General features: G+C 38.6%; 1 protein-coding gene across 7 annotated transcripts in view; it reads left to right on the top strand.

The window, feature by feature from the left end:
• The window catches only part of VWA8 (von Willebrand factor A domain containing 8), a 369,572-nt gene that overhangs the window by 64,629 nt on the left and 278,430 nt on the right, over positions 1-26,513 (top strand). For all 7 annotated transcript variants that reach the window (XM_067713438.1, XM_067713439.1, XM_067713440.1 and 4 more), the window contains exons 5-12: positions 3,297-3,464; positions 8,411-8,575; positions 9,169-9,218; positions 9,942-10,050; positions 12,037-12,141; positions 15,572-15,703; positions 17,870-18,004; positions 18,094-18,171. In XM_067713438.1, coding sequence (XP_067569539.1) covers positions 3,297-3,464; positions 8,411-8,575; positions 9,169-9,218; positions 9,942-10,050; positions 12,037-12,141; positions 15,572-15,703; positions 17,870-18,004; positions 18,094-18,171 — 942 coding nt within the window. The remainder of the gene's footprint in view (positions 1-3,296; positions 3,465-8,410; positions 8,576-9,168; positions 9,219-9,941; positions 10,051-12,036; positions 12,142-15,571; positions 15,704-17,869; positions 18,005-18,093; positions 18,172-26,513) is intronic.

Raw genomic sequence — 26,513 nt, 5'->3', positions numbered from 1 at the left:
CTGGTGGATGAGGCTGGATCTTGTCTTTCTGGTGGGCAGGACCATGTCCGGTGGTGTGTTTTGGTGTGTGTGAACTTAGTATGATTTTAGGCAGCCTCTCTACTAATGGGTGGGGTTGTGTTCCTGTCTTGCTAGTTGTTAGGCATGTGGTGTCCAGCACTGGAGCGTGCTGGGTATTGAGTGCAGCTGGGTCTTAGCATTGAGACGGAGATCTCTGGGAGAACTCTCGCCGATTGATATTATGTGTGGCCGGGAGGTCTCTGGTGGTCCAATGTCCTGAACTTGGCTCTCCCACCTCAGCGGCTCAGGCCTGACACCAGGCCAGAGTACCAAGACCCTGTCAGCCATGCCGCTCAGAAGAAAAGAGAGAAAAAAAAGCAAGCAAGAAATAAATAAAATAAAATAAATTTATTAAAGTAAAATTTTTTTTTAATTGTTAAAACAAAAAAAAGAAGAGATCAACCAAACCAATAAACAAATCCACCAATGATAGCAAGCACTAAAACTAAGATAAACATAGAAATCATAAACTATTCAGTTGCATACAGCAAACCCCAAGTCTACACTTGCTCCCAAAGTCTACTTCCTCAATTTTGGGATGATTCATTGTCTGTTCAGATATTCCACAGATGCAGGGTACATCAAGTTGATTGTGAAGATTTCATCCTCTGCTCCTGGGTCTGCACTGAGAAATTTCCCTTTCTCTTCTCGTTCGCATAGCTCCTGGGGTTCAGGTTTGGATTTGGCCCTGCTTCTGCGTGTAGGTTGCCCTGTGGTGTCTGTTGTTCGCCCAGACAGGAGGGGGTTAAAGGAGCGGCTGATTAGGGGGCTCTGCCTCACTCAAGGACGGGTACGGAATGCAGGGCCTGCCTGTGGCAGAGCCCGGCATGACCTTGCAACAGCCTGAAGCGTGCTGTGTGTTCTCTCTGGGTACTTGTCGCTGGATCACGGGACCCTGGCAGTGGCAGACTGCACAGACTCCTGGGAGGGAAGGTGTGGACAGTGACCTGTGCTTGCACACGGGATTCTTTGTGGCTGCAGCAGCAGTGTTAGCGTTTCATGCCTGTCTCTGGGGTCCGCACTGATAGCTGTGGCTCGTGCCCTTCTCTGAAGCTCATTTAGGCAGTGTTCTGAATCCCCTCTTCTCACGCACCCTGAAACAATGGTCTCTTGACTCTTAGGCAGCTCCAGAGTTTTTCCTGGACTCCCTCCCTGCTAGCTGTGGCACACTAGCCCCTTCAGGCTGTGTTCACGCAGCCAACCCCAGTCCTCTCCCTGGGATCTGACCACCAAAGCCGAGCCACAGCTCCCAGCCCCGCCCACCCTGGCGGGTGAGCAGACAAGCCTCTCGGGCTGGTGAGTGCCGGTCGGCACCTATCCTCTGTGTGGGAATCTCTCTGCTTTGCCCTCCGCACCCCTGTTGCTGTGCTCTCCTCCATGGCTCCGAAGCTTCCCCCTGACCCATCCCCCGTCTCCGCCAGTGAAGGGGCTTCCTAGTGTGTAGAAACTTTTCCTCCTTCACAGCTCTCTCCCAGTGGTTCAGGTCCCGTCCCTATTCTTTTGTCTCTGTTTTTTCTTTTTTTCTTTTGCCCTACACAGGTATGTGGGGAGTTTCTTGCCTTTGGGAGGTCTGAGGTCTTCTGCCAGGATCACACGTAGATTTTTTTTTTTTTTTTTTTGCAGTACGCGGGCCTCTCACCGCTGTGGCCTCTCCTGCCGTGGAGCACAGGCTCTGGACACGCAGGCCCAGCGGCCATGGCCCACGGGCCCAGCTGCCCCGCAGCACGCGGGATCCTCCCGGACCGGGGCACGAACCTGTGTCCCCTGCATTGGCAGGTGGACTCCCAACCACTGTGCCACCAGGGAAGCCCCGTAGATGTATTTTTGATGTATTTGTGGGGAGAAAGATGATCTCCATATCTTACTCCTCCGCCATCCTGGAGGTCCTCTGACCCATATCTTCTTTATCCATTCCTCTGTTGATGGACATTTAGGTGGTTTCCATGTCCTGGCTATTATAAATAGTGCTGCCATGAACATTGGGGTCCATGTGTCTCTTTGAATTATAGTTTTCTCTAGGTATATGCCCAGTAGTGGGATTGCTGGGTCACATGGTAGTTCTATTTTTAATTTTTTTATGGAACCTCCATACTGTTCTCCATAGTGGCTGTATCAATTTACATTTCCACCAACCATGCAAGAGGGTTTCCTTTTCTCCACACCCTCTCCAGCATTTATTGTTTGTAGATGTTGTGATGATATGGCCATTCTGACTGGTGTGAGGTGATATCTCATTGTAGTTTTGATTTGCATTTTTCTATTTAAAAAAAAGAAAAACAAATACCATATGATATCACTTATATGTAAAATCTAAAACAGCCAAACTCACGAAAACAGAGACTAGAATGGTGGTTACCAGGGACTAGGGAATGGGGGATGTGGGGACATGTTGGTCAAAGGGTACAAACTTCCAGTTATTGATGAATAAATTCTCGAGATCTAATGTACAGCATGGGGTTATAGTTAATAATAGTGTGTTATAATCAAATAACTTATAAATTTATACATCAATTATACCTCAGTAAAGCTGAAATTTAAAAAAAATTAAAAGTAAATAAATAAAATAAAACCTCACAGTCTGCACGTGTTCTCACCTAGTTTATCTGATCTTCACAAAAATCTTGATAGGACAGATTGTAATCTTCATTTCTCGTTTCTATCAATAGTTAAGTAATCTGCTTCCTTAATTGCATTACTGATCCAAAGATAGCTCTTAGTTTTCTGTTTCATTGGGGATATATCTAAAATGTTACAGCTGAAATGGGAAGTAGCCACATGGCACAGGGAGATCAGCTGGGTGCTTTGTGACCACCTAGAGGGGTGGGATAGGGAGGGTGGGAGGGAGACGCAAGAGGGAGGAGATATGGAGATATATGTATATGTATAGCTGATTCACTTTGTTATACAGCAGAAGCTAACACACCATTGTAAAGCAGTTATACTCCAATACAGATGTTAAAAAAAATTTTTTTAAATAAAATTTACAGCTGAAAGGAGCCTTAGAGATCACCTCTTCTAATCACTTCATTTTACAAATGGGAAAGCAGGCCTAAAGAGAGAAAATTACTTGCTTAATATCGTATTGGCCGGAAAAGCAAAACTATGATCTAGAACCCAGCTTTCCTGACTCCCGGTCCCTATAATAAGAACCACAGTTTAATTTGCATTACAAGTAAAATCAGGCCATGCTCCCCTGTGTTTGATAGTCTCATATTGCTTTTGTTTCTTGGAAATAGTGTGCAGTTCGTGCAGCCACAGAAGGTAGAACTCTCGTTTTGGAAGGCTTGGAGAAGGTGGAGAGGAATGTTCTTCCTGTTTTGAACAACTTGCTGGAAAATAGGGAGATGCAGCTTGAAGATGGACGCTTCCTGATGTCTGCTGAGCGTTACGACAAACTTCTCCAAGTAAGAAAAGAAAAATTTGACTGCTTTGTCTTAGCTGTTGAGCTGTGGGTTGGCCATCTGTTGTATAAGACATGATTGTGTCAGAACGCGGACACATGTTTAGGTGGCGCATATCTTGGACAACCGCCTGAAGTCAGTCATGCGTTTGCAGTTTCGTATGGCTCTTCTGTTTTCCACATCACGTTAGGAGACCTCCCAGATTTTTACTTCTGTTTGCCTATCTAATAGCTATTCTTTCTTTCTCTTTTTTCTCCTTTTAATTCTTCTTCCCTTTCTCCCTCCTTTTCCATCTTCTTTTTCCCTTCTCTTCTTTCTCTCAACAAGCCTAATAGCTTCTAGACTGTGCTGGGCACCAGGAAGACAAAGCTGAATAAAGTCCACTTGTTGGGTTCAAGAAGCCCAAAGCCCAGTAGATATTGACAGAAATGAGTAAAATATTTAAAGATACCCTGAAGGTCCCAGCTACCAGCATCGCCTGCCTGAGTTGTTTGTAAGAGCTTCGCAACTGGAAGCCCTGCTTCCATCCTGGCTCCCCCAGGGCAGTTAGTGATTGCTTTAAACCACGAGGCAGAGCAGGTCGTTCCTCTTCTATAAACCTCTGATGCCTTCCTGCTCTACTCAGAATATAATCTAAAATCCTCACAATGGAGTACAGGGTCTTGGGTGGTCTGGGCCATTACTGCCTCTTTGGCCTTATCTCCTTCTATTCTCCTTTTTCATTCCACTGCAGCTACTAGTATTCTTTTTATTGTACCATAAACTGCTGGATATGCATTATCCTATCTTATCAGTGCTTTGCACGGGCACTTTGCTCTTCTGGAATGGTTTTCTCCCAGATATCTGCCTGGCTCATTCCTCTATCCCTTTCAAGTCTTTGCTCAAATGTAATACAGGCATACCTTGTCACATTGCACTTGGCTCTAGTGTGCTTTGCAGATATGGCGTTATTTACGAATTGAAGGTTTGTGGCAACCCTGCATCAAGCAAATCGATGGGCGCCATTTTTCTAACAGCATTTGCTTACTTCATGTCTCTGTGTTGCATTTTGGTAATTGTAACAATATTTCAAACTTTTTCATTGTTATTATATTTGTTATGGTGATCAGTGATCACTGATCTTTGACGTTACTGTTGCAGTTGTTTGGGGGCTCCTCGAACCACACCCAGGTAAGATGGTGAACTTCATCAATAAATGTGTGTTCTGACAGCTCCACTGATCAGCTGTTCGTTCCCCACTCTGTGTCCCTCTTCTTGGGCCTCCCTATTCCCTGAGACACAACAATATTGAAATTAGGGCAATTAATAATCCTACAGTGGCCTCTAAGTGTTCAAGTGAAAGGATAAGTCACTTGTCTCTCACTTTACATCAAAAGCTAGAAGTGGGGCTACCCTGGTGGCGCAGTGGTTGAGAGTCCGCCTGCTGATGCAGGGGACACGGGTTCGTGCCCCGGTCCGGGAAGATCCCACATGCCGCGGAGTGGCTGGGCCCGTGAGCCATGGCCGCTGGGCCTGCGCGTCTGGAGCCTGTGCTCCGCAACGGGAGAGGCCACAACAGTGAGAGGCCTGTGTACCGCAAAAACAAACAAACAAACAAACAAAACAAAACAAAAAGCTAGAAGTGATTAAGCTTAATGAGGAAGGCATGTTGAAAGCTGAGACAGGCCAAAAGCTTGGCCTCTTGCGCCAGTTAGCCAAGTTGTGAATGCAAAGGAAAAGTTCATGCAGGAAAGTAAAAGTGTTACTCCGTGAACACACAAATGGTAAGAAAGAGAAACAACCTTATTGCTGAAGAAAATTTTAGGGGTCTGGATAGAAGATCACACCAGCCACAACATTCTCTTAAGCCAAAGCCTAATCCAGAGGAAGGTCCTAACTCTCTTCAATTCTTTGAAGGCTGAGAGAGGTGAGGAAACTGCAGAAGAAAAATTTGAAGTTAGCAGAGGTTGGCTCATGAGGTTTAAGGAAAGAAGCTGTGTCCATAACGTAAAACTGCAAAGTGAAGCAGCGAGTGCTTATGTAGAAGCTGTAGCAAGTTATCCATAAGATTTAGCTGAGATAATTCATGGAGGTGGCTACACCAAACATCAGAGATTCTGTGTAGATGAAACAGCCTTTCATTGGAAGAAGATGCCATCTAGGACTTTCATAGCTGGAGAGAAGTCGATGTCTGTCTTCAGAGCTTCAAAGGACAGGCTGACTCTCTTGTTAGGGGCTAATGCAGCTGGTGACTTTAAGTTGAAGCTAATGTTTATTTACCATTCTGAAAATCCTAGGGCCTTTAAGAATTATGTTACATCTACTCTGCCTGTGCTCTATAAATGGAACAACAAAGCCTGGATGACAGCACATCTGTTTACAGCATGGTTTATTGTTAAGCTCACTGTTGAGACCTACTGCTCAGAAAAAAAAATTCCTTTCAAAATATTACTGTTCATTGACAATGCGTCTGGTCACCCAAGAGCTCTGATGGAGATGTACGATGAAATTCACGTTGTTTTCATGCCTACTAACACAACATTCATTCTGCAGTCCATGGATCAAGGAGTAATTTCGACTTTCAAGTCTTATTATTTAAGCAATACATTTTGTAAGGGTATAGCTGCCATAGTAATTCCTCTGACATATCTGGGCAAACTAAATTGAAAACCTTCTGGAAAGGATTTGCTACTGTAGATGCCATTAAGGGCATTTATGATTCATAGGAAGAGATCAAAATATCAACGTTAACAGGAGTTTGGAAGAAGTTGACTCCAACTCTCATAGATGACTTAGAGACGTTCAAGAGTTCAGTGGAGGAGGTAACTGCAGAGGTGACAGAAATAGCAAGAAAACTAGAATTAGAAGTGGAGCCTAAAGATGTGACTGAACTGCTGCAATCTCAGGATAAAACTTTAACAGATGAGGAGCTGTTTGCTATGGATGAGCAAAGAAAATGGTTTCTTGAGTTGGAATCTGCTCCTGATGAAGATGCTGTGAAGGTTGTTAAAATGACAACATATGATTTAGAATTCAGAACATAAACTTAGTTGATAAAGCAGAAGCAGGGTTCGAGAGGATTGACTCTTTTTTTTTTTTTGCGGTACGCGGGCCTCTCACTGTTGTGGCCTCTCCCGTTGCGGAGCACAGGCTCCGGACGCGCGGGCTCAGCAGCCATGGCTCACGGGCCCAGCCACTCCACGGCATGTGGGATCTTCCCGGACCGGGGCACGAACCCGTGTCCCCTGCATCGGCAGGCGGACTCTCAACCACTGTGCCACCAGGGAAGCCCGGATTGACTCCAATTTTGAAGGAAGTTCTACTGTAGGTCAAATACTATCAAACAGAAGTGTCTGCTACAGAGAGTCACTTGATGCAGCGAGCTTCACTGTGGCCTTATTTTAGGGAACTGCCATGGCCATCCCAGCCTTCAGCAGCCACCATCCTCATCAGTCAGCAGCCACCAACACCGAGGCAAGATCCTCTGCCAGCGCAAAGCTGGCTGTTCACTGAAGGCTCAGAAGACGGTTAGCATTTTTTAGCAATAAAATATTTTTTAATTAAGGTATGTGCATTTTTTAGACATAACACTACTGCATACTTCATAGACTACAGTGTAGTGTAAACGTAACTTTTGTACGAACTGGAAAACCAAACAATTTTTGTGACTCACTTTATTGCGATATGTGTTTTATTGTGGTGGTCTGAAACCGAACCTGCAGTATCTCCGAGGTCTGCCTGTATTACCAATGAAGCCCGCCCTCACCCTTTTATTAAATACTTCAATGTGCCCTCTGCCCCCATACTCCTTTATTCTGCTCTATATTTTTCCACAGAGTCTTCTGATATCCCACATGATTTATTTACTTATGTTTGTAGCTCATTGTCTGCCTCCCTCTACTAGATCATACTTTCACTAGGCCAGGAATTTTGTCATTGTTGTTATCTCAAACTTTAGAACAATGCCTGGCACATGGTAGATGCTCAATGACTATTTGCTGAATTAATGAATAAGTGCAATGAAGTCTTTAGATGGCGTGATATAAGAGGGTATAAAGAGGACAACAGCAAGGGACTGGGGGGCTCTTCAAAGGCTGAAGAACAGTGAAGAGACATTGGAAGGGTCAGGCAGAGAAGGAAGGTATGACATTTAACAGGTGACTGCTGTGGACCAGATACTTTCATTTTCACATGCATGATCACATTTAACTTTCGTAACAGCCATAGTAATATCGGTGGTATTATTTCCACTTTATAGATAAGAAAATTGAGGCTCAGAGGGTATGATAACAAGTTTTTGGTCACTTAGCTAGAATGTGCACCAAGCACTAGAGCCAGGATTTGTGACTCCGAAATCTACGCTGTTTCCGGTCTCAGCTCCACCATATAGTAGTTGCAGGAATGTGGGCAAGTTATGCAGCTCCTTTGAATGTCAGTTTATTCATCCATGAAAAGGAATTAAATGTCTATTTGGATTGTGGTGAAAATTAAATGAGAAAAATTCATGGAAAGTGCTTATCATGTATTAAGTTTTCAAAGAATGTTACTTATTATTATTAATATACCTTGGTAGAAATATATCCATAAACATAGTTATTTATTGAAGGTCCCTGGGCAGTCTCTGCTCTGCTGGTGGTCTACCCTTCTAGAACTACCATTTTCTAGCTTGAACCAGTTTATTTTCCTTGCTCTTCCGACTGTTCCTTTGTGTTATTGACTAGGGTTTAGAGATCTGACCCACATCGCCTTTGTTCCTGGATGATTCTCCTTTCAAACACCAGTCTTCATTCTGTGAGCCTTCCCTGGTATCCTGTTCCTGATTCCACTTTGCTCCCTTCCTTGACAGTTTGGCTTCAAGAGCGTTCTCCAATACAGTTTACCCAGCAGTCAGGACATAAATTCCTTAGCCTGACTCTTGCAGTTGTGATCTCTATCATTATGCTGTAATTTTTGATTTCTTACTCTTTTAGAATCATACCAAAACAGAATTGGATGCTTGGAAGATTGTCCGAGTTAGTGAAGATTTCCGAGTGATCGCCTTGGGCTTGCCAGTACCTAGGTACTCTGGGAATCCATTAGATCCCCCGCTCCGATCTCGATTTCAAGCCAGAGATATTTATTATCTACCCTTCCAGGTAAGTAGGAACAAGGATAATTTATTTTATTTTTAGATTTTTATTTATTTTTAATTGAAGTATAGTTGATTTACAATATTAGTTTCAGGTGTTCAACATAGTGATTCGATATTTTCATAGATTATACTTCATTTAAAGTTATTCTAAAATATTGGCTACATTCCCTGTGCTTGTAGCTTATTTTATACATAGTAGCTTATATCTCTTAATCCCGTCTTCTATCTTGCCCCTCTTCCCTTAAGGATAATTTATTTTTTAAATAGTTTTCCTGTTTATAATAAATTCAGTTACTATAAAAACGTTACTGTGTTTGTAGATGTCCCCCTCAGTAGTTGATGGAAAGAAAAATGGATACAAAGGTAAAGAAAATCTCTGGAAACTAGAAAGAAAAGTTATTGTGGTATTATTTGTCTGAAAGATTTTTTTAAAAGACCAACTCTTCTTTTAGAAATGACATGTATCAAGAAATGATTTTTTGCTATTAATTACATAGTGTCTGCTTAATTAAAAGGTTGAATTATGTCTGTCAAACATTTGCATTTAATCTGTTACATTCCTTATTAATCAATTTGATATGTTTTATGTTATTTTAGGACCAACTTAAACTGTTGTATTCAGTTGGAGCCAATGTTTCTGCTGAGAAGTAAGTATTTCAGATATATATATGGACACTTAACATTGAATTTGTTTTGCCCATTCATTGATCCACTGATTCATTCATTCATTCAACAACTGTTTGAAGAATTTTTCAGTAGCTATGGAACTAGCTAATGATAAAGTTAATAAGACATGGTCTTTGATACAAGAAACTCAAGATCTAGTAGAGTTTACAGATATGTGTATAAATACCTTACTTTAACAGTGTGGCAAGGGTCATAATTTCAGAGTATTGGGGGATGTTGTGGTTGAGACTTTATAAGGGACATTTGAGATGGGTCCTAAAGAATGAGTAGGCTTTTGACTGATAGAGAATGGAATTAAGGAATTCTAAGAAAAAGTTTTTAAAGCATGTCATGAGAATATATGCCTTATTCTTGGGTCTATGAAAAGCTCCCGGAGGCTGGAGTTTGGATTTAGATGAGAAAGGTGGGAGGTGACACTGGCAGAGTAGTTTTGGGCCAGGTTATGAAAAACCTCACATATTGGGACAGATTTAAGAAATACATCTGTGAACCTAATCAGCTTGAGTTTGAAATGGAATATTATAATATGGAATGGAATGGAATATATAATATTCCCTAAGAATTAAATAGTGGATGTCAACTTTTTCAATTAATTAAATTGGCCCAGCTATTTTATATTTAACAGATTTTATGTATTATAACTATTAGAATAAAATTTAGTATCACTTCTTGTTTTCCCCTAGAATTTCTCAACTCTTATCCTTTGCCACCACTCTCTGTTCCCAAGAATCTTCTGCTCTTGGACTTCCAGATTTTCCTTTAGATAGTTTACCAGCTGCAGTTCAAATCCTGGTATGTATAAAATAAATTAATGACTGGTGTACCCAAATGTGGCAAAGAAAACTTAAAAGTTAACCCTTGGAGATTAATCATTTCCCTTTGCCTTGTTATACTCCTCTATAAATATTGCAAGGCCTGAGATTAATTTGCTGTGCAGCCCAGGAAACTGTGCAGAGACCAGTGATGTATTCTGAGTCCTTAAAGAGCTTACAGCCTTGGACAGGGGAAGGTAGACATGCAGCTCAGGTGAAAGTTCCACAGAGGGAAGGAGGACTTCTACCTGATCATGCAGAGGTCTGCAGCAGTGTAAGTCATGCCTCAGACTCGCCCCAACCTGAGGCAGGGGAACTGGGACTTTCACACTTAGCACCATCAGTCTCACTGGTTAGTAATTGTCCCAGGGGGCACACATTCCCAGGCACTAGCTGCTCTCCCATTCTGGGAGCCAAGCTGGCTTCAGGAGCTCAAGGGCAGTTTTCTTGGAAAGACCTGCAGCAGCTGGCTGTTGGAAGGGAAAGCTGGGAGGCACATGAAGGAGGAAAATGGGTGAGGGGATTTGGTGGAAAACAGACGTTGTCCACCACAGTTTCACGAAGGTCATGACAGTAGTGTCTGGAGTGTTCCCTAGGCAGAGGGAACAGCATGGGCCAAAGGTGTTAAATCACAAAAGGGCCTGGTGTGTTTTTCGGAGCATGATAATAAATTGTATCACTGGAGCAAGCATGTGTACCACAATAGGACCTTATTGTGAAGTGTTTTGCATGGTGAGTGAAGTTGTCTGTATTTTCTGGTGTGGAAGAAGTGGCCCATTAGACATTATTAAGTAGATGGGATGTGTGGCAATCAGATATATGTTGGAGGAAGACACCTCTGCTGGCAGCGAGGTGAGGTGGGGGGAGCGTGGATGCACAGGGAACAGGTAGGAGACTCTGCTAAGGAAAGCATAATCCAAGGTAGTAGTGACACCACTTAGACAAGAGACTTATTTTTAATCTCTTGTTGCTTTTTATTTTACGTTTCCTGGGTCAGGGTGTTAGGTTTCCCAGGTATTGTTTACGCTGTTCTATACATCTGGAACAGCATTTTTCCTCCTATTTATCACATCTTCTACTTTTCATTCTTTTTGTTTTTTCCTTGGAACTTTTTACTTTGACAATTCTCAGATCTAAGAAGAAGTTCAAAAATAGCAAAACATAAATCCATAATCCCTTTAACTAGAATCACCAACTTTTAACATGTTGCCACTTTTGTTTGCACTTTCTCATTTTTTTCTAAACAATTCTGAAAGTAAATTGTAGTCAGTATTCTTAAGTACTTCAGTATGCAACTTCTAAGAATTAGAACATTCTTCTACGTAACCAGAACACCGTTATCACACCCCTCAGCCTGTTAACAATAATTCTGTAATGTCATCTAATAAACAGTCCATATTGAAATTTCCCTAGTTGTCCTTGTTAGTAGACTTTTTAAGGTAGGATAAACCGAATTGGGAAAGCAATTTGGGGGGAAGGATTTGAGGATAATGAACACTTTCTAACTTTGTAGTTATAACAGTGAAGCTAGGAGTATGTGGATGAGATTAACTCAGATTAGGAGTAGAGGAAAAAGAGAAGGTACTTTGGAATGAGTAGGATAGGGAAGTGTGTTCAGACATGCTGAATGGGAGTCTATGGGACATCCGTATAGTCACATCTAATGGGCAATTGAGAGTTTAGGTCTAGAGCTCAAGAAAAAGGTCAGGACTGGAGACAGAGACATGGGAGCCATCAACACATACACGGCAGCTGAAAGATGAGAGTGGGTGAGTTTACCAAGGCAAAGGGTGTGGAACAAGAAGAGGAAACAATGAATATTTGCCTTTGTAGACTTCTGGGAAACAGGAGAAACTTACTGGGTATTGTTTATAATGCAATTTCAATGTCATATGTACATTTTGGTTAAATTTTCTGTGATTATTTTAGGTGTTCTTCATTCCTACGTATTTTTCCTCCTAAATAGGATTCCTTTCCTATGATGTCCATCGAACGTGCAATCCGGTGGCTTTACCCATACACTGTTTTACTAGGACATGAAGGGAAGATGGCTGTGGAAGTTGTTTTAAAAGTAAGTATCTGATGGGGATATATGTATGTGTATAGCTGATTCACTTTGTTACAAAGCAGAAACTAACACACCATTGTAGAGCAACTATACTCCAATAGCAATGTTAAAAAAAAAAAGTATGTGTCTGCTTCACTTTCTTTCCTTACCTTTCCCATTTTCTCTTCTTGTCCCTTCTTCTCATCTCTCTCTTACCCTTCTTTCCTACTTTTCTTTCTTGCCCTTGTCTTCTCTTCTTTTCCACCTGTGGAGGCATTGTCATGTCAGTAATGGGGCGTAAACATTCCTTCTGCATTTACTAGTAGGCATTCTACACTAAGGAAGAGCTTTTTCTTCTCCTCCGTGTATTAATTTATTCATTTATATCAATATGCACTTATGGATCCCTATTTTATTCAGTGGGTTATAATTGATTACTATCGTCATTTATTTTGATGCTAAAATTATCCCAGGTTTTGGCCAGTGGGAGCCACTTCAAGCGGACCCTTGGCGAGAGAGAGTCATTGACTCACCCCAAATAATTCCTTTTTATGAAAGACTGTTTTTGTTTTTCTTACACAGTTTGGGTCAAGGTGTATAGACTTCTAAGGAGTAGGTAGAATGTGAACACTAAGCTGTTGTGGTCTTGTGTGTAGGCCCTTCATTTTCTGGAGGCCAGAATTTGACATATGGAATGGTGTTAGTTTCTCCCTTATCCCAAAGAGTACACAGGGTCTTTGGGAGTACAGAAGTACTCTATGCAGCTGATAATAGTGAGAAGGGCTCCGGAGAGTGGAACAATAGATTCTAGTTACTTCCGTGGGATTTTATTTCATATATCAGCCAACCCAAGAAACAGTATTTTCATTGATTGGTGATGTCAGTCATAATAATAACAAAATAAAACTAACAAAAAGCCGTTCCTCATAAATGCTAAAAAGTATAGTTAGGGGCAGAATCTAAAAGAAAAGCATAAAGAAGCAAGGGGAAAGTAATGGTCAATAAAGAGGCAAAGGAAAGTAGAAGAGACAGCAAAGAATAGAAGCAGGGCTAGGGACGGTGAAATAGCAGCCACTGATGAAAGGGAAGAAAGGGATTTGCTGTGTGTGTGAGAAGGGGTGAGGGAGAGGGAGGGGAAAAAGGAGAAGGTGGAAGGGTGTTAGGGAGGTAATGAAGAACCATTTGGAAATGGGGAAATTAATTCCTATGCTCAAGGAGTTAGGAAACTACCAGTCTGACTGTATAGTTCACTCTAAGATTCATTCCAGGCTCTGAAAAACAGAACTAGAACTCATCTTTGATTTAATTAACATCTGAGCTACTTTGACATTGGTCATTGAAATAGAGTACTTAGTGTTTAAGAAAAGAGGCTGCGATTACAGATGAGCTCCATAGATGCCCATCAGCACAAAGTCCACTGCCTTGGGAACAAGGGTACATAGGGTAGAAGAAAATGCCAGAGTTCTGATAAAATGAAGCAATGTAAAGTTTTGTGACACAACCAGGAGAAGGCATTCAGTGTCTAGATAAGTCCGTTATGAACAAAGGTCTTCATTTTTACTAAGAAAACACTTTGATGCGTTTCTGGTCTCTAATTTCAAAATTAGTCATACAAATTCTATAAAGTTATAGAATACCTTTAAAGAGTTGAGTTTTCCAAAGAAAGTAGTCAGTACTGCTTCATTTTGTTTGGCCTTTATTTTGACCTTTATCATTAAGGGGAACATAGAGCACTGATTGAGGATCCATATTACAAACAGGAATTATTTCAAATCTGATTGTAGAGTTTTTAAAAAAAAAGGAAAAAGGGGAATTTTGTTACTTATGTAAGAGAAGAAAAAGTGATTGTCTTTTCTTGCCTTAATTTTGTGAAGAATTATATATCTGTTTTACTCCTCAATTTCCTTTTTGATTAAGAGTCTTTAAATTCCCTATGCCAACACATGGTAACTCACCTTGCAACTTGAGTTCTTTTCCTATTTTAGTGTATTCTAGCCTACTATTTTTATTCTACTGAAATATTTTAGTTTGAATTATTTATAAGGACATAGCCAGTACAGCAAGTGTGGTTCAAGGCATTAGTGTTCATTTCTGTAATATAAATGCTCTGACGTTAACCCTATATCAAGTTAAACTGACATTACTCTGGCTGGAGTGAAAACATACCCTTTAAGCTCATATATATATTTTCTTAGAATTTAATGGGTCTAAGTTCTAAATTCCAGTGAATTTAATTACTTTGCTAAGGCTTCCTTTCCAAATTGAACCTCCTTGAAATACAGTGTACCCTTTTTTTTTTTTTTTGGCATGAAATTATGGTGTCAATGATTGTTATTTGTCTACAGCATGGAAGCAATTCCTACCACATTGTGTGACACCATGGGAATTTGCATATATAAATTGTGCAAAGTATAAAACTTATGTTTTTTATGGTAGCACAAATAAACAATTTTTCTTAGGCTTGGGAAGAGGAATGAGTCTTGAGTACTTAAGACACAGCAATGAAAACATGATCTGGGCTGTTATGTTTACAGTGTTGAAGTTGAAAATAATTTTCTTCCCCAAAATATATTTTCTAGAGTTGAGTCATTCTGTTGAATAAGCAATAATCTGTTCTTTCATTGAGTTTCAAGTCTTTCACTATAGTGATAATGTTCTAAAAGTATTGTAGGATTTGGGGAGAATAATTTCTGCCTGTTTAATACTAAAAATGAGTTAAGCTCTTCATAGTGAACATGCTGCTATTAGTAGGGCATAGGATTTAATTAATTTTCAATTAGCATCCTCATTTTTCATATACTTATTTGTGTTCTCTGTGTGCATTTTTTATATAACGAGCTGGGATTAGGGGGTGTAACCTAGTGTTAGAACATTGATCATTGGTCTACATGGAGAAAGAATCAATGGTCTGGGCCTTTTAAATCCAGTTTGACAAATATTGAGAACCTACACTGTAGAAGGCACTGTGCCAGATACTGTGGAAGATTGATTGTTATACTTTATTGTAATCAGTTAAACTAACCACACAAGCAATCAGCAGACTGGTGTCCAGGCAGCTATTAACTTCAGTTGATTTAAGAAATCAACTGATACAGGCCTTATTTTAATTTCCTTTAGCATGTTTTCAAGAGTCTCATCATCCTTTTCTAGGAAACTGGAACCTTCGATCATCAAGCATTGTAGGCTGCAAACTTCTACCAGATCAGAAACTCAGTGATTCCATTTCTTGGCATTTAGTAAATTTTAGGGACTATTTTCATATCACCTTAGTAATTAGCTTAAGTAGAATGAGTGGTATCTGTAAAAATAGGGGAAAAAATTCTCATTAATTTTTTTACCTTTATTTTTATAACATAGAGTGGGTTTCAGTTCTAATTAAGATGGAACCTTCCAGATATCCAACATTAATACTAAAATAAAAAGTAAATTACATGTCTTTCTGGTAATTTTACAGCGCTTTGAACTCCAAGATTCAAGAAGCTCTCTGCTTCCTGAAGAGGTTGTGAGAGTGGAGAAGATGACTGAAAACCATGTCTTCCAAGCTTCTGTGACCATCCGGATTGCAGAAAAAGAGGTGACCATTAAGGTAATGAATGAATCAAGGTTTGTACTTTCTAAGATGTGCCTTGTTCTGTCCATTTTTATGACCTAAATTGGGTTTATGATTCCCTTATAAGTATTCTTTGGTTCCATAGCATCACATCTATATACGTGTATCTGTATATCTATATATCCAGAGTCACATATGTTTGTAAACTGGAAAAGTTCAGGAGAATCATAGGGATAGCTTTTCATCAAAAACCAAAGTCAGCCTCTGGGAAAATCAAATAAAGTGTTTATTAATGAAAGCATTTTGTGTTCTGAGTCCTTGGTAAGAAATAGTCATTGTTTTAACACTTTTTTTTTTTTTTTTTTTTTTGGCGGTACGCGGGCCTCTCGCTTTTGTGGCTTCTCCAGTTGCGGAGCACAGGCTCCGGACGCGCAGGCTCAGCGGCCATGGCTCACGGGCCCAGCTGCTCCGCGGCATGTGGGATCTTCCCGGACCGGGGCATGAACCTGTGTCCCCTGCATAGGCAGGTGGACTCTCAACCACTGTGCCACCAGGGAAGGCCCTGTTTTCAAACATATTTTAACAACTAGGGAATGCTCCTTTCAAATAAAATCTTTGTCAGCTACATGAAACAGTTAAAAGATGAGCTGTTGTATTTGAACAGTTTTTAGAGGAGGGGAACGATATTTGCTCATAGAGCTCCAACTGCTTGCTCTGCCTCCCTTTTTCTAACCCTTCCCTTGAGGGTCCTAAGAACCCTGAGATGTGATAGGAAGCTAACACTAGGAAACACAGCCTGAAAAATGCTGACAATTAGATTGTAAGTGAATGTAGGAAAGAATAAATGCTTGCCTTCTTATGTTATGACAGAGCAAGCATTCATGATAGGCTTTTTTGTTTGTTTGAACGTGATATTAGTAATACTTATTCAGGTCACTGTATTTACTCAATCTTCAAACGAAACATTGATTATGTCTACCATGAGCCAGGCTCTGTATTAAAATCCACTCAGTGCCTGCAGTGTACTAGTTACTGTATTTTTCTCTTCACATATATTATGCCATTTAAATCCCCCAATAACCCCAGAGATAACTTTTATTATCTCCATTTTATAGATTAGAAAACAGATGTGAAGAGGGTAATCAATTCACCCATGGTCACCAGCTACCAAATGGCACAGCTGGGCCTTCTAGACAGCACACTCCACACGACACTCTTCTGTCTCCTTCAGATGAGTGACCTCACAGCTGATGGTCTAGGATAGAGGCAGATGAGTAAGAACTGCATTGGAATGGCTACGGAGATGTAGAGACGGAAGTAACACCAGGAGTCAGGAGAAGGAGTAGAGAAAGTTTCAGAGGGGAGATGGGGCTTGAGCTAAGCCTTATGACACAGGAGTTTCCCAGTGGCCCAGGAGTGGAAAGGTGATAGGACATTTCAGGCGGTTTGAACAGAATGTCCAGGGACATGAGATGTGAACGAGCTTTCATTATTTGCTTCCCTTTGGTAATGGCTTTCTAACATCATTGCCTCCCGGCCCTTCAAGTTAGCCTTCTGTGTTACCACCATTTGTTTTCTTAAAAACAAATCTGATCTTGTCACTTCCAAACTTGTAATTCTTTAGGGTTTGTCTTGCCTACAGTATGATCAAGTCCAGAGTCCCCAGCAGGGCATGGAAATCCAGGAGACTTTAATAAGGAAGAGATAGGAAATAAAAGGAAGTAGGTGTGAAGGATGGGAGATTTTAAGAACAGATGCTTCTGAGTGGCAAACTAAAATAAGAGTGGAAAAAGATTTGTGGACAGTTTAAAAATCAGGAGATCTGTGGTGATTTTGGAGGGTCCCAGTAGACTGATTTTAAATTCTGTACTTATAACTGAAATTTGGGCAAAAACCTTCATTCTCAAGCAGTGACATTGTTATTATAAGTTATAAATAGTATGAAAATTACTTGATTCATATGAAAATGTCTGACAGCATAGGGCTTTAATTTCAGAGGGATGATTGATTTGGAAGTTTGATGAAAACGATTATCAGATTTGTGAATGAGAAAATAATTGTTGCTCTATTGAAATATCAAAAACAGTATAGAATTGAATTGAGCAGGAAATTAGTAGGGGCTTTCAAATGGCAGTTGTATGCTTTCATTTAACTATTATTTTGAGAAAAACATGTGCATATTATATTTACCTCTCTTTATAGGTGCCAGCTGGAACCAGGCCATTAAGTCAACCTTGCACATCAGACCGTTTTATACAAACTTTAAGCCATAAACAGCTACTGGCTGAAATGATGCAGTCTCACATGGTTAAGGACATATGTTTAATTGGAGGAAAAGTAAGAACAGCAGCCTCACTACTAAGTTCTGTTTCCTGACTTTTGGTGGTTTTGACTTATCCCTTGAATGATTGTGTTTCCATTTGTAGGGTTGTGGAAAAACAGTCATCGCTAAGAACTTTGCAGATACCTTAGGATACAATATAGAACCTATCATGCTCTATCAGGTAAGAAGTTCATTTTTAGCACTTGGACTATAAACATACTTTTGGGCCGTCAGCAGAATTTGTGGGTATTCTTCCTTCGGTTGTACCTGTTAATTTTGAAGTAGATAAATAACTGAAGCAGCTATCAAATTGGAGTGCAGCTATAATTATTTGGAATTTTTGAAAGTGTGTTCTAGGATATCTGATGTGCCCAACATACCAGGGTCTGTTTTTCAAGAGAGATCCATTTTACAAGCATGTGTACACACACACAGTACATTTAATAGTAATTTGGAAATCTAAATAGAATAGGTTTCAGCAGCAGTGGGAGATAATTAGGTATTCACCAAATAGATTATTATTTTTTTATTGTGGTAAAATGTACATAACATGAAATTTACCATTTTAACCATTTTTTTAATTTTATTTTTTTTCCTTTACTGAATATTTATTCTTAATTGAAGTATAGTTGTTTTACAATATTGTGTTAACTTCTCTACAGCAAAGTGATTCAGTTATATGTATATATACATTCTTTTTAAAATTCTTATCCATTATGGTTTATCTCAGGATATTGAATATAGTTCCCTGTGCTATACAGTAGGACCTTGTTGTTTATCCATTCTATCATTTTAATCATTTTTTTTTTAGTGTACAACTCACTGGCATTAAGTACATTCACAATGTTGTGAAACCATCACCACTAGCTATTTCTAGAAAGCTTTATATTCCCAAATAGAAACTCTATAACCATTAAATAATACATTCTCTGCCTCCCTCTAGACCCTGGTAACCTCTATGTGACTTTCTGTCCCTAGGAATTTGTCTATTCTAGGTACCTCATGTATTGGAATCATGTACTTTTTTTTTTTTAAACATCTTTATTGGAGTATAATTGCTTTACAATGGTGTGTTAGTTTCTGCTGTATAACAGAGCGAATCAGCTATACATATACATATATCCCCATATCTCCTCTCTCTTGAGTCTCCCTCCCACCCTCCCTATCCCACCCCTCTAGGTGGTCACAAGGAATCATACACTTTTTGTCCTTTTGTCTCTAGATTATTTTACTTAACATTATGTTTTCAAGGTTCATCCATGTTATAGCATATCTCACACGTTCATTCCTTTTTATGACTGAATAATATTTTTGTTTATCCATTCATATGTTGATGAACACTTGAGTTGTTTCTACCTTTTGGCTATTGTGAGTAATGCTACTATGAACACTGGAGTACAAGTATCTGTTTGAGTCCCTGCTTTCATTTCTTTTAGGTTTATATGTTGGAGTGGTATTGCTGAATCATATTGTAATTCTACCTTTAACTCTTTGAGGAGCTGCTAAACTGTTTTCCATAGCAGCCACACCATTTTACATTCCCACTAGCAGTGCATGAGGGTTCCAGTTCCGCCACATCCTTGTCAACACTTGTGATTTCCTGTTTTCTTGTTTTGTTTTGTTTCTGTGTTCATTTGGCTTTGCTTTTTATAATAGCCATCCTAATGGGTGTGAAGTAGTAACTCGTGGTTTTGATTTGCATTTCCCTAATGACCAATGATATTGAGCATCTTTTCATGTGCTTATTACCATTTATATATCTTATTTGGAGAAATACCTTTTCAAGTTCCTTGCCTATGTTTTAATTGCATTGTCTTCTTGTTGCTGAACTGTAAGAGTTCTTCATATATTCTGCATATTAAGGCATTCTCAGATATATTATTTGCGAATGTTTTCTCCCATTCTGTGGGTTGTCTTCTCACTCTTTTTTTTCTTTTTAACATCTTCATTGGAGTATAATCGCTTTACAATGGTGTGTTAGTTTCTGCTTTATAACAAAGTAAATCAGTTATACATATACATATGTTCCCATATCTCTTCCCTCTTGCATCTCCCTCCCTCCCAACCTCCGTATCCCACCCCTCTAGGTGGTCACAAAGCACCGAGCTGATCTCCCTGTGCTATGCGGCTGCTTCCCACTAGCTATCTGTTTTACGTTTGGTAGTGTATATATGTCCATGCCACTCTCTCACTTTGTCACAGCTTACCCTTCCCCCTCCCCATATCCTCAAGTCCATTCTCTAGTAGGTCTGTGTCTTTATTCCCATCTTACCCCTAGGTTCTTCATGACCTTTTTTTTTCTTCTTAGATTCCATATATATGTGTTAGCATACGGTATTTGTTTTTCTCTTTCTGACTTATTCACTCTGTATGACAGACTCTAGGTCCATCCACCTCACTACAAATAATTCAATTTTGTTTCTTTTTATGGCTGAGTAATATTCCATTGTATATATGGGCCACATCTTCTTTATCCATTCATCTGTTGATGGACACTTAGGTTGCTTCCATGTCCTGGCTATTGTAAATAGAGCTGCAGTGAACATATTGGTACATGACTCTTTTTGAATTTTGGTTTGCTCAGGGTATATGCCCTGCAGTGGGATTGCTGGGTTGTACAGTAGTTCTATTTTTAGTTTTTTAAGGAACCTCCATACTGTTCTCCATAGTGGCTGTATCAATTTACATTCCCACCAACAGTGCAAGAGTGTTCCCTTTTCTCCACACCCTCTCCAGCATTTATTGTTTCTAGATATTTTGATGATGGCCATTCTGACTGGTGTGAGATGATATCTCATTGTAGTTTTGATTTGCATTTCTCTAATGATTAATGATGTTGAGCATTCTTTAACTCTCTTGATAGTATCCTTTGATGCACAAAATTTAATTTAATTTTGATGAAGTCTAATTTATCTTTTTGTTGCCTGTGTTTTTGGTGTTATATTCAATAAATCATTGCCAAGTCCAATGTCATGAATTTTCCCCTATGTTTTCTTCTAAGAGTTTTACAATTTTAGGTCTTACCTTTAGGTCTCTAACCCATTTTGATGTAATTTTTGTATATGGTGTAAAGTAAGTGTCCAACTTCAATCTTTGCATGTGGATATCCAGTTTTCCCAGCACCATTTGTTGAAAAGACTGTCTTTTCTCCATAGGATTATCTTGGCAATCTTGTAAAAAATCAACTGACCATATATGTGATGGTTTGTGTCTGGGCTTTCTGTTCTACTCCATTGGTTTATATGTCTGTCCTTATGTCAGTATCACACTGTTTTAATTACCATAGGTTTATAGTAAGTTTTGAAATCAGGAAGTATGAGACCTCCAACTTTGTTTTCTTTTCCAAGATTGTGTTGGCTATTTAGGGTCCCTTGAGATACCAGATGAATCTTAGGATAGGTTTTTTTCTATTTATGAAAAAAAAAAAAAGTTGAGATTTTGATAGAAATTGCAGTGAATCTATAGATCATTTTGGGTCGTATTGCCATCTTAATATTAAATCATCTATTCTGTAAACATAGATGAATTTCTGTTTGTTTATGTCTTTTAAAATTTTTTTCAGCAATGTTTTATGATTTTCAGTGTACAAGTCTCATCTCCTTGGTTAAACTTATTCTTAAGTATTTTTGAATGGATTATTCTGGTGGACGTACATGCTCAATATAGTATTATAAAAAAGCAAACTTACAGCTGGTGTTTTTACAGAGTGAAATTTTCGGTCATGTATTTTTTTTTGTAATGATATCTCTAAGACATTTTTATCCTGCTAATTTACTGATTTCTACGTATTCGTGTTTGGCTAGTTATGGTATCTTTTTACCTCTAGCAGAGTCTGTTTCTTATTCTTGGAACAATTTTGGATAGTGGATGTGATATACTATTTACTTACATTTTAGGAAGCATTTTGTGTTTTTAGTTTATTCTTTTGTTTAACTTTTTAATTATTACTGACAATAAATATATTTATATTAAAATTGTTCTTATTTTTGAAAAATGATGTTTAAACCAGTTTCTTGCTGTGAACTTATCATAGAAAATTTTGTTAACAGCTCATATTTCAAATGATTCTGTTGAGAGTTTTTTCATGCTGCTTTAAGTTACTTTGTGCCTATGGGTTGAATTGGCCAGAGTTAGAAGCAATTATAATCACATGGTACTGGTAACTTTTGGGCTATAAGCAGAAAAATCTATTGTAAAAGATATTTGAGAATTCTCCCTGAAATTAATTTTTTTCTTTCTTCTGGGTAACTTAACTCATTCAAAGCACTAAGGTATCATTTAGTATTTTGAGTTATTTTGAAAAGAATTTTGGAAATGAAAGAGAAAGCATCCTGCCTTGGTATAAAACTGTGGAAGATTTATACCTCCTACTATTTTGTACAGTTTTTGTTATCATATTTCTAGAAATACAGGTAAAGGTAGTTATATAAAAAAATAGGAAAAGATAATTAAGATAATTAACTGATTAAGGACTTAAAAGATTCAAATATTTACTAAGAAATACTGCATGATTTTAAAAGATGAAATTTATGAAGAAGCATATGATCCAAGCTTATGAAATCATGAAGAATATGAATTAAGGTGAAGAGACTTAAACCAGTACTGCTATCCTGAGTCTTGAGCAATAAACATGTAGGGGAAAGAAAATAAATTTCTACATTACACAGCAGGTGACAAGTCTTAGAACCCACTGAAAAAATACATATTTATATATGTTTTTTCAAAAATATATTTTAAAGTGAGTCTTTATGAATTGATTCTGGGTCTACTGGATTTTTTAAGGGAAGTAAGGAAATTGGCAGGAGAGGGGAGTATATTTTTTGCTTAATTCATGGAAGATGCAATGAAGAATACCCTGCCCTCTTAGAAAATCGTCCTCTTGGTGATGGTTAGCTCAATATGCTAGTTCATCAGTCTATACCTTTCCATAGCTCAGGTTAGAAGTGATCTGAGGATGGCATTTTATCATCTCACCAACCTGTTAACCATCAACTTTCTAGTTTCCAATGAAAATACTTTTCTACCAAATAATGGAGAGAAAAAAATTTCCAAATCATCAATATATTTTTAAAGCAAGTTAAATTTAATTATAAATATATCATATTCCACTTATAAGTCTAGAATAAATACAAGCATAACTTAACTTTTCCAGCTGCCATTGCTTTGAAATCATATGGAGAAGACCTTTTGAGGATAATATTTCTTTTCTCTTTGACTCCATCCCCATTTATAGTAATAGTATTTCTACAGTTGTACACATTATTATTTTTTACATTAAAATAAAAACTCCCGGGGCTTCCCTGGTGGCGCAGTGGTTGAAACTCTGCCTGCCGATGCAGGGGACACAGGTTCGTGCCCCGGTCCGGGAAGATCCCACATGCCGCGGAGCGGCTGGGCCCGTGAGCCATGGCCGCTGAGCCTGCGCGTCCGGAGCCTGTGCTCCGCAACGGGAGAGGCCACAACAGTGAGAGGCCTGTGTACCGCAAAACATAAATAAATAATAAAAACTCCCATTCTAATGAAAGCTGGAAATAATTTATGCCTCATCAATTTTTTCCAGACAGTACTCTTTCTGTATCAGATTTCTGTAGTCAATTTATGGTGATTCTTACACTGTAGTGATAAATTATCCTATGAGCATATACTTGAACTGTGAAGATTGCAGTCACCTCAACCTGCTATCCATTAAAAGAACCAAACAAGAGAGTATGTATATATCTATCAATTAAGCTCTCTCATCTCCACTGAAAAACTACCGAAAGTATCCTGCCATTGAGAATGTTATCTTTATGTATGAAACAATTAGTTTAATAGGTTGAGAACAGATTTTCTTATATATTTTTGGAGAGTGACAATAAGTTCACAAAAATATTATTTTATTTTAATGTATTTTTTTAACTTTCCTGTTGGTTGTTGATTGATAAATAAACAAAGGTAGGAAAATTATACTATTAAATTTGATGGCAGACCATTCTATTACCTGATACTCTTCTGAGATATGAAGTCAGTCTCTTCTAATTTCTGCCACAGGATAAGGTCATTTAGTCATATCTTATTAATCTTCTATCTGACAAACATGGATGATGATATTCAAAAGGCACACAAGTTTTGCCGTAAGAATATTTTGCCCATCCTCAGCATACACACTATCTACCTTATAGATGTCCTTCAAGGATTGGGAAAACTGGTACAGAGATAAGGAAAGTAATCACATATTCTGAAAACCCCTTTTCCAATTTTGCTTTTCTGCTCATTAATCTTTAGAGAAATGTCTGGGAGAAAAAAATGGTTTCTGAAGTATAGACTTCAGAAAGGGATAGAGAAGTGTAATAATGGAAACATGTTTTGTAGGTGAGTTTGTTTCTTTCTCTCTCCATATGGCTTCTTTCCAGGAACTGGATCAAAGCATATATTAGGCATTTTATTGACATTTGCAGGTTTTGTAAGCTGTTAATTAGTTGGTTTTTATGATAGAAACCAAGCTGCTGAGATTAATTTGACTCTTTTTGCTTATAATTTCATATTTATTAGTAACGTTCATCTATTTCTTTGGGACAGAGGAACTAATTTAATAGGATTAAAGATTAGATTTTGGTTTTATAATAATATAGCCCATATTAACAAAAAATTTCCAGAAGTTTGACCCAACATAGAGATTTTAGTGGGAATAAGTAACTCAACATCTGTTTTCCTAGAAGATGTAGAGATTTCCCTGTTACTTGTACATGTATAAAGCTACACTTAATATGTGGGTTTTGCCTTATTTTTAGACTTGACTATTTTTAGAACTGGGTTTCATATGAAGGAAAAGAAAAACAGAGCCTTTACACAGATTTGTGGCAGTACATAAAATAAGTTTTATAATAGGTTATAAAAATCTTAAATCATTTGGCTCAAGTGTTAGGTCAGATTCTTTTAACTGGTTATTCTTTTTTTAGTGTTGAAGTCAGTGATTTCATAGTATTGAAGACATACAGGTTACTATTCTTCTCTTTCACAACCAGATAAGGGCATATTTCCAGATTTCTTTCCACACCATCGTAAACAGCACCAGATCTGAGATCTCGTTTTTCTGTTTAAGTACTACTTGGATTAAAAGCCGAGTCAACTCCAATCAAAAATTTAGGTCAAATAAGTTTAAGAGACTTATAATGAGCATAATCACTGTCTAAAACACGTTGAAGTCTTAGGATCATTTTTGACCCCTTAGCTAAGTTTTTCTTCCTATAGCTAAACTCAAACCAAATCCTTTTCTTCATCTTCCATCTAATCTACAATTCCTCCTTCTTCCTGTGTATCCTAATACAGTGGAAATATCTTGACCTTTTAACCTTTTATTCTCTCTCATTTGTTTTCACTGACCTATGTCTTGGACTTCTTTTTTTTTTTTTTTTTTTTTTTTGCGGTACACGGGCCTCTCACTGTTGTGGCCTCTCCCGTTGCAGAGCACAGGCTTCGGACGCGCAGGCTCAGCGGCCATGGCTCACGGGCCCAGCCGCTCCGCGGCATGTGGGATCATCCTGGACCGGGGCACGATCCCATGTCCCCTGCATCAGCAGGCGGACTCTCAACCACTGTGCCACCAGGGAAGCCCTGTCTTGGACTTTTTTACTTGCTTCTTGACTTTGTCTTGAATTTGCACTTTTTTCATGAAGATTTCAAGAGTCTGTATTCATTTAGGTGGTTTATATTCAACCTCAGAGACTAACTTTCTGTATGATTCTGTAGATCATTTTGTTTTCTTGATTTATTTTGCTGTAATCTGTCATCCTTTCTGTCTTCTTAGTATTTTTTCTTTTTTCCCCAAAGAATAACCTTCATAAGGCTCTCTAGGAATTTACTTGCCTCAATTCCTTCAAATTTCTTTTATTATAAAATTTATTTTTAAAAAATGTATGTCATCATGCAAGTTCTACATCCTCTGAATTTTGAAATAGAAATTATAAACGAAGAGTAGTTGTCTTTTCATAGAGCTCTTCCTCATTCTTTTTCTTTTTTAGTTGCATATTATTCCATCATGTGGTTATACCAGAGTTTATTCAACCAGTCTCCTATATATGGACAATTGGATTGTTTCCAATATTTTGTAATTACAAACTAAGTTGCAATGAATAACCTTTGCATATGTATTTTCACATTGTTAGAAGTATATCTTCAGGATTAATTCCTAGAAGTGGAATTGTTAGGTCAATAGGTAAATATATGTGTAGTTTTGTTAGGTATTGCCAAATTTTCCTCTGTAAGGATTATACCATTTTGCATTCCCACCAACAATGCCAACAGAGAGGGCCACCAAGCTCTTTAATGTTTGCCAATTTGATAGTTAGAAATGGTATCTAAGGAGTAGTTTTGTTTGTTTGTTTTTTGTTTTTATTTATTTATTTATGGATGTGTTGGGTCTTCGTTTCTGTGCGAGGGCTTTCTCTAGTTGTGGCAAGCGGGGGCCACTCTTCATTGCAGTGCGCAGGCCTCTCATTGTCGCGGCCTCTCTTGTTGCGGAGCACAAGCTCCAGACGCGCAGGC

This window comes from Pseudorca crassidens, chromosome 18, assembly GCF_039906515.1.
Source record: "Pseudorca crassidens isolate mPseCra1 chromosome 18, mPseCra1.hap1, whole genome shotgun sequence".
NCBI classification, from domain to species: domain Eukaryota; kingdom Metazoa; phylum Chordata; class Mammalia; order Artiodactyla; family Delphinidae; genus Pseudorca; species Pseudorca crassidens.
This window is presented reverse-complemented; position numbering and strand designations above follow the sequence as displayed.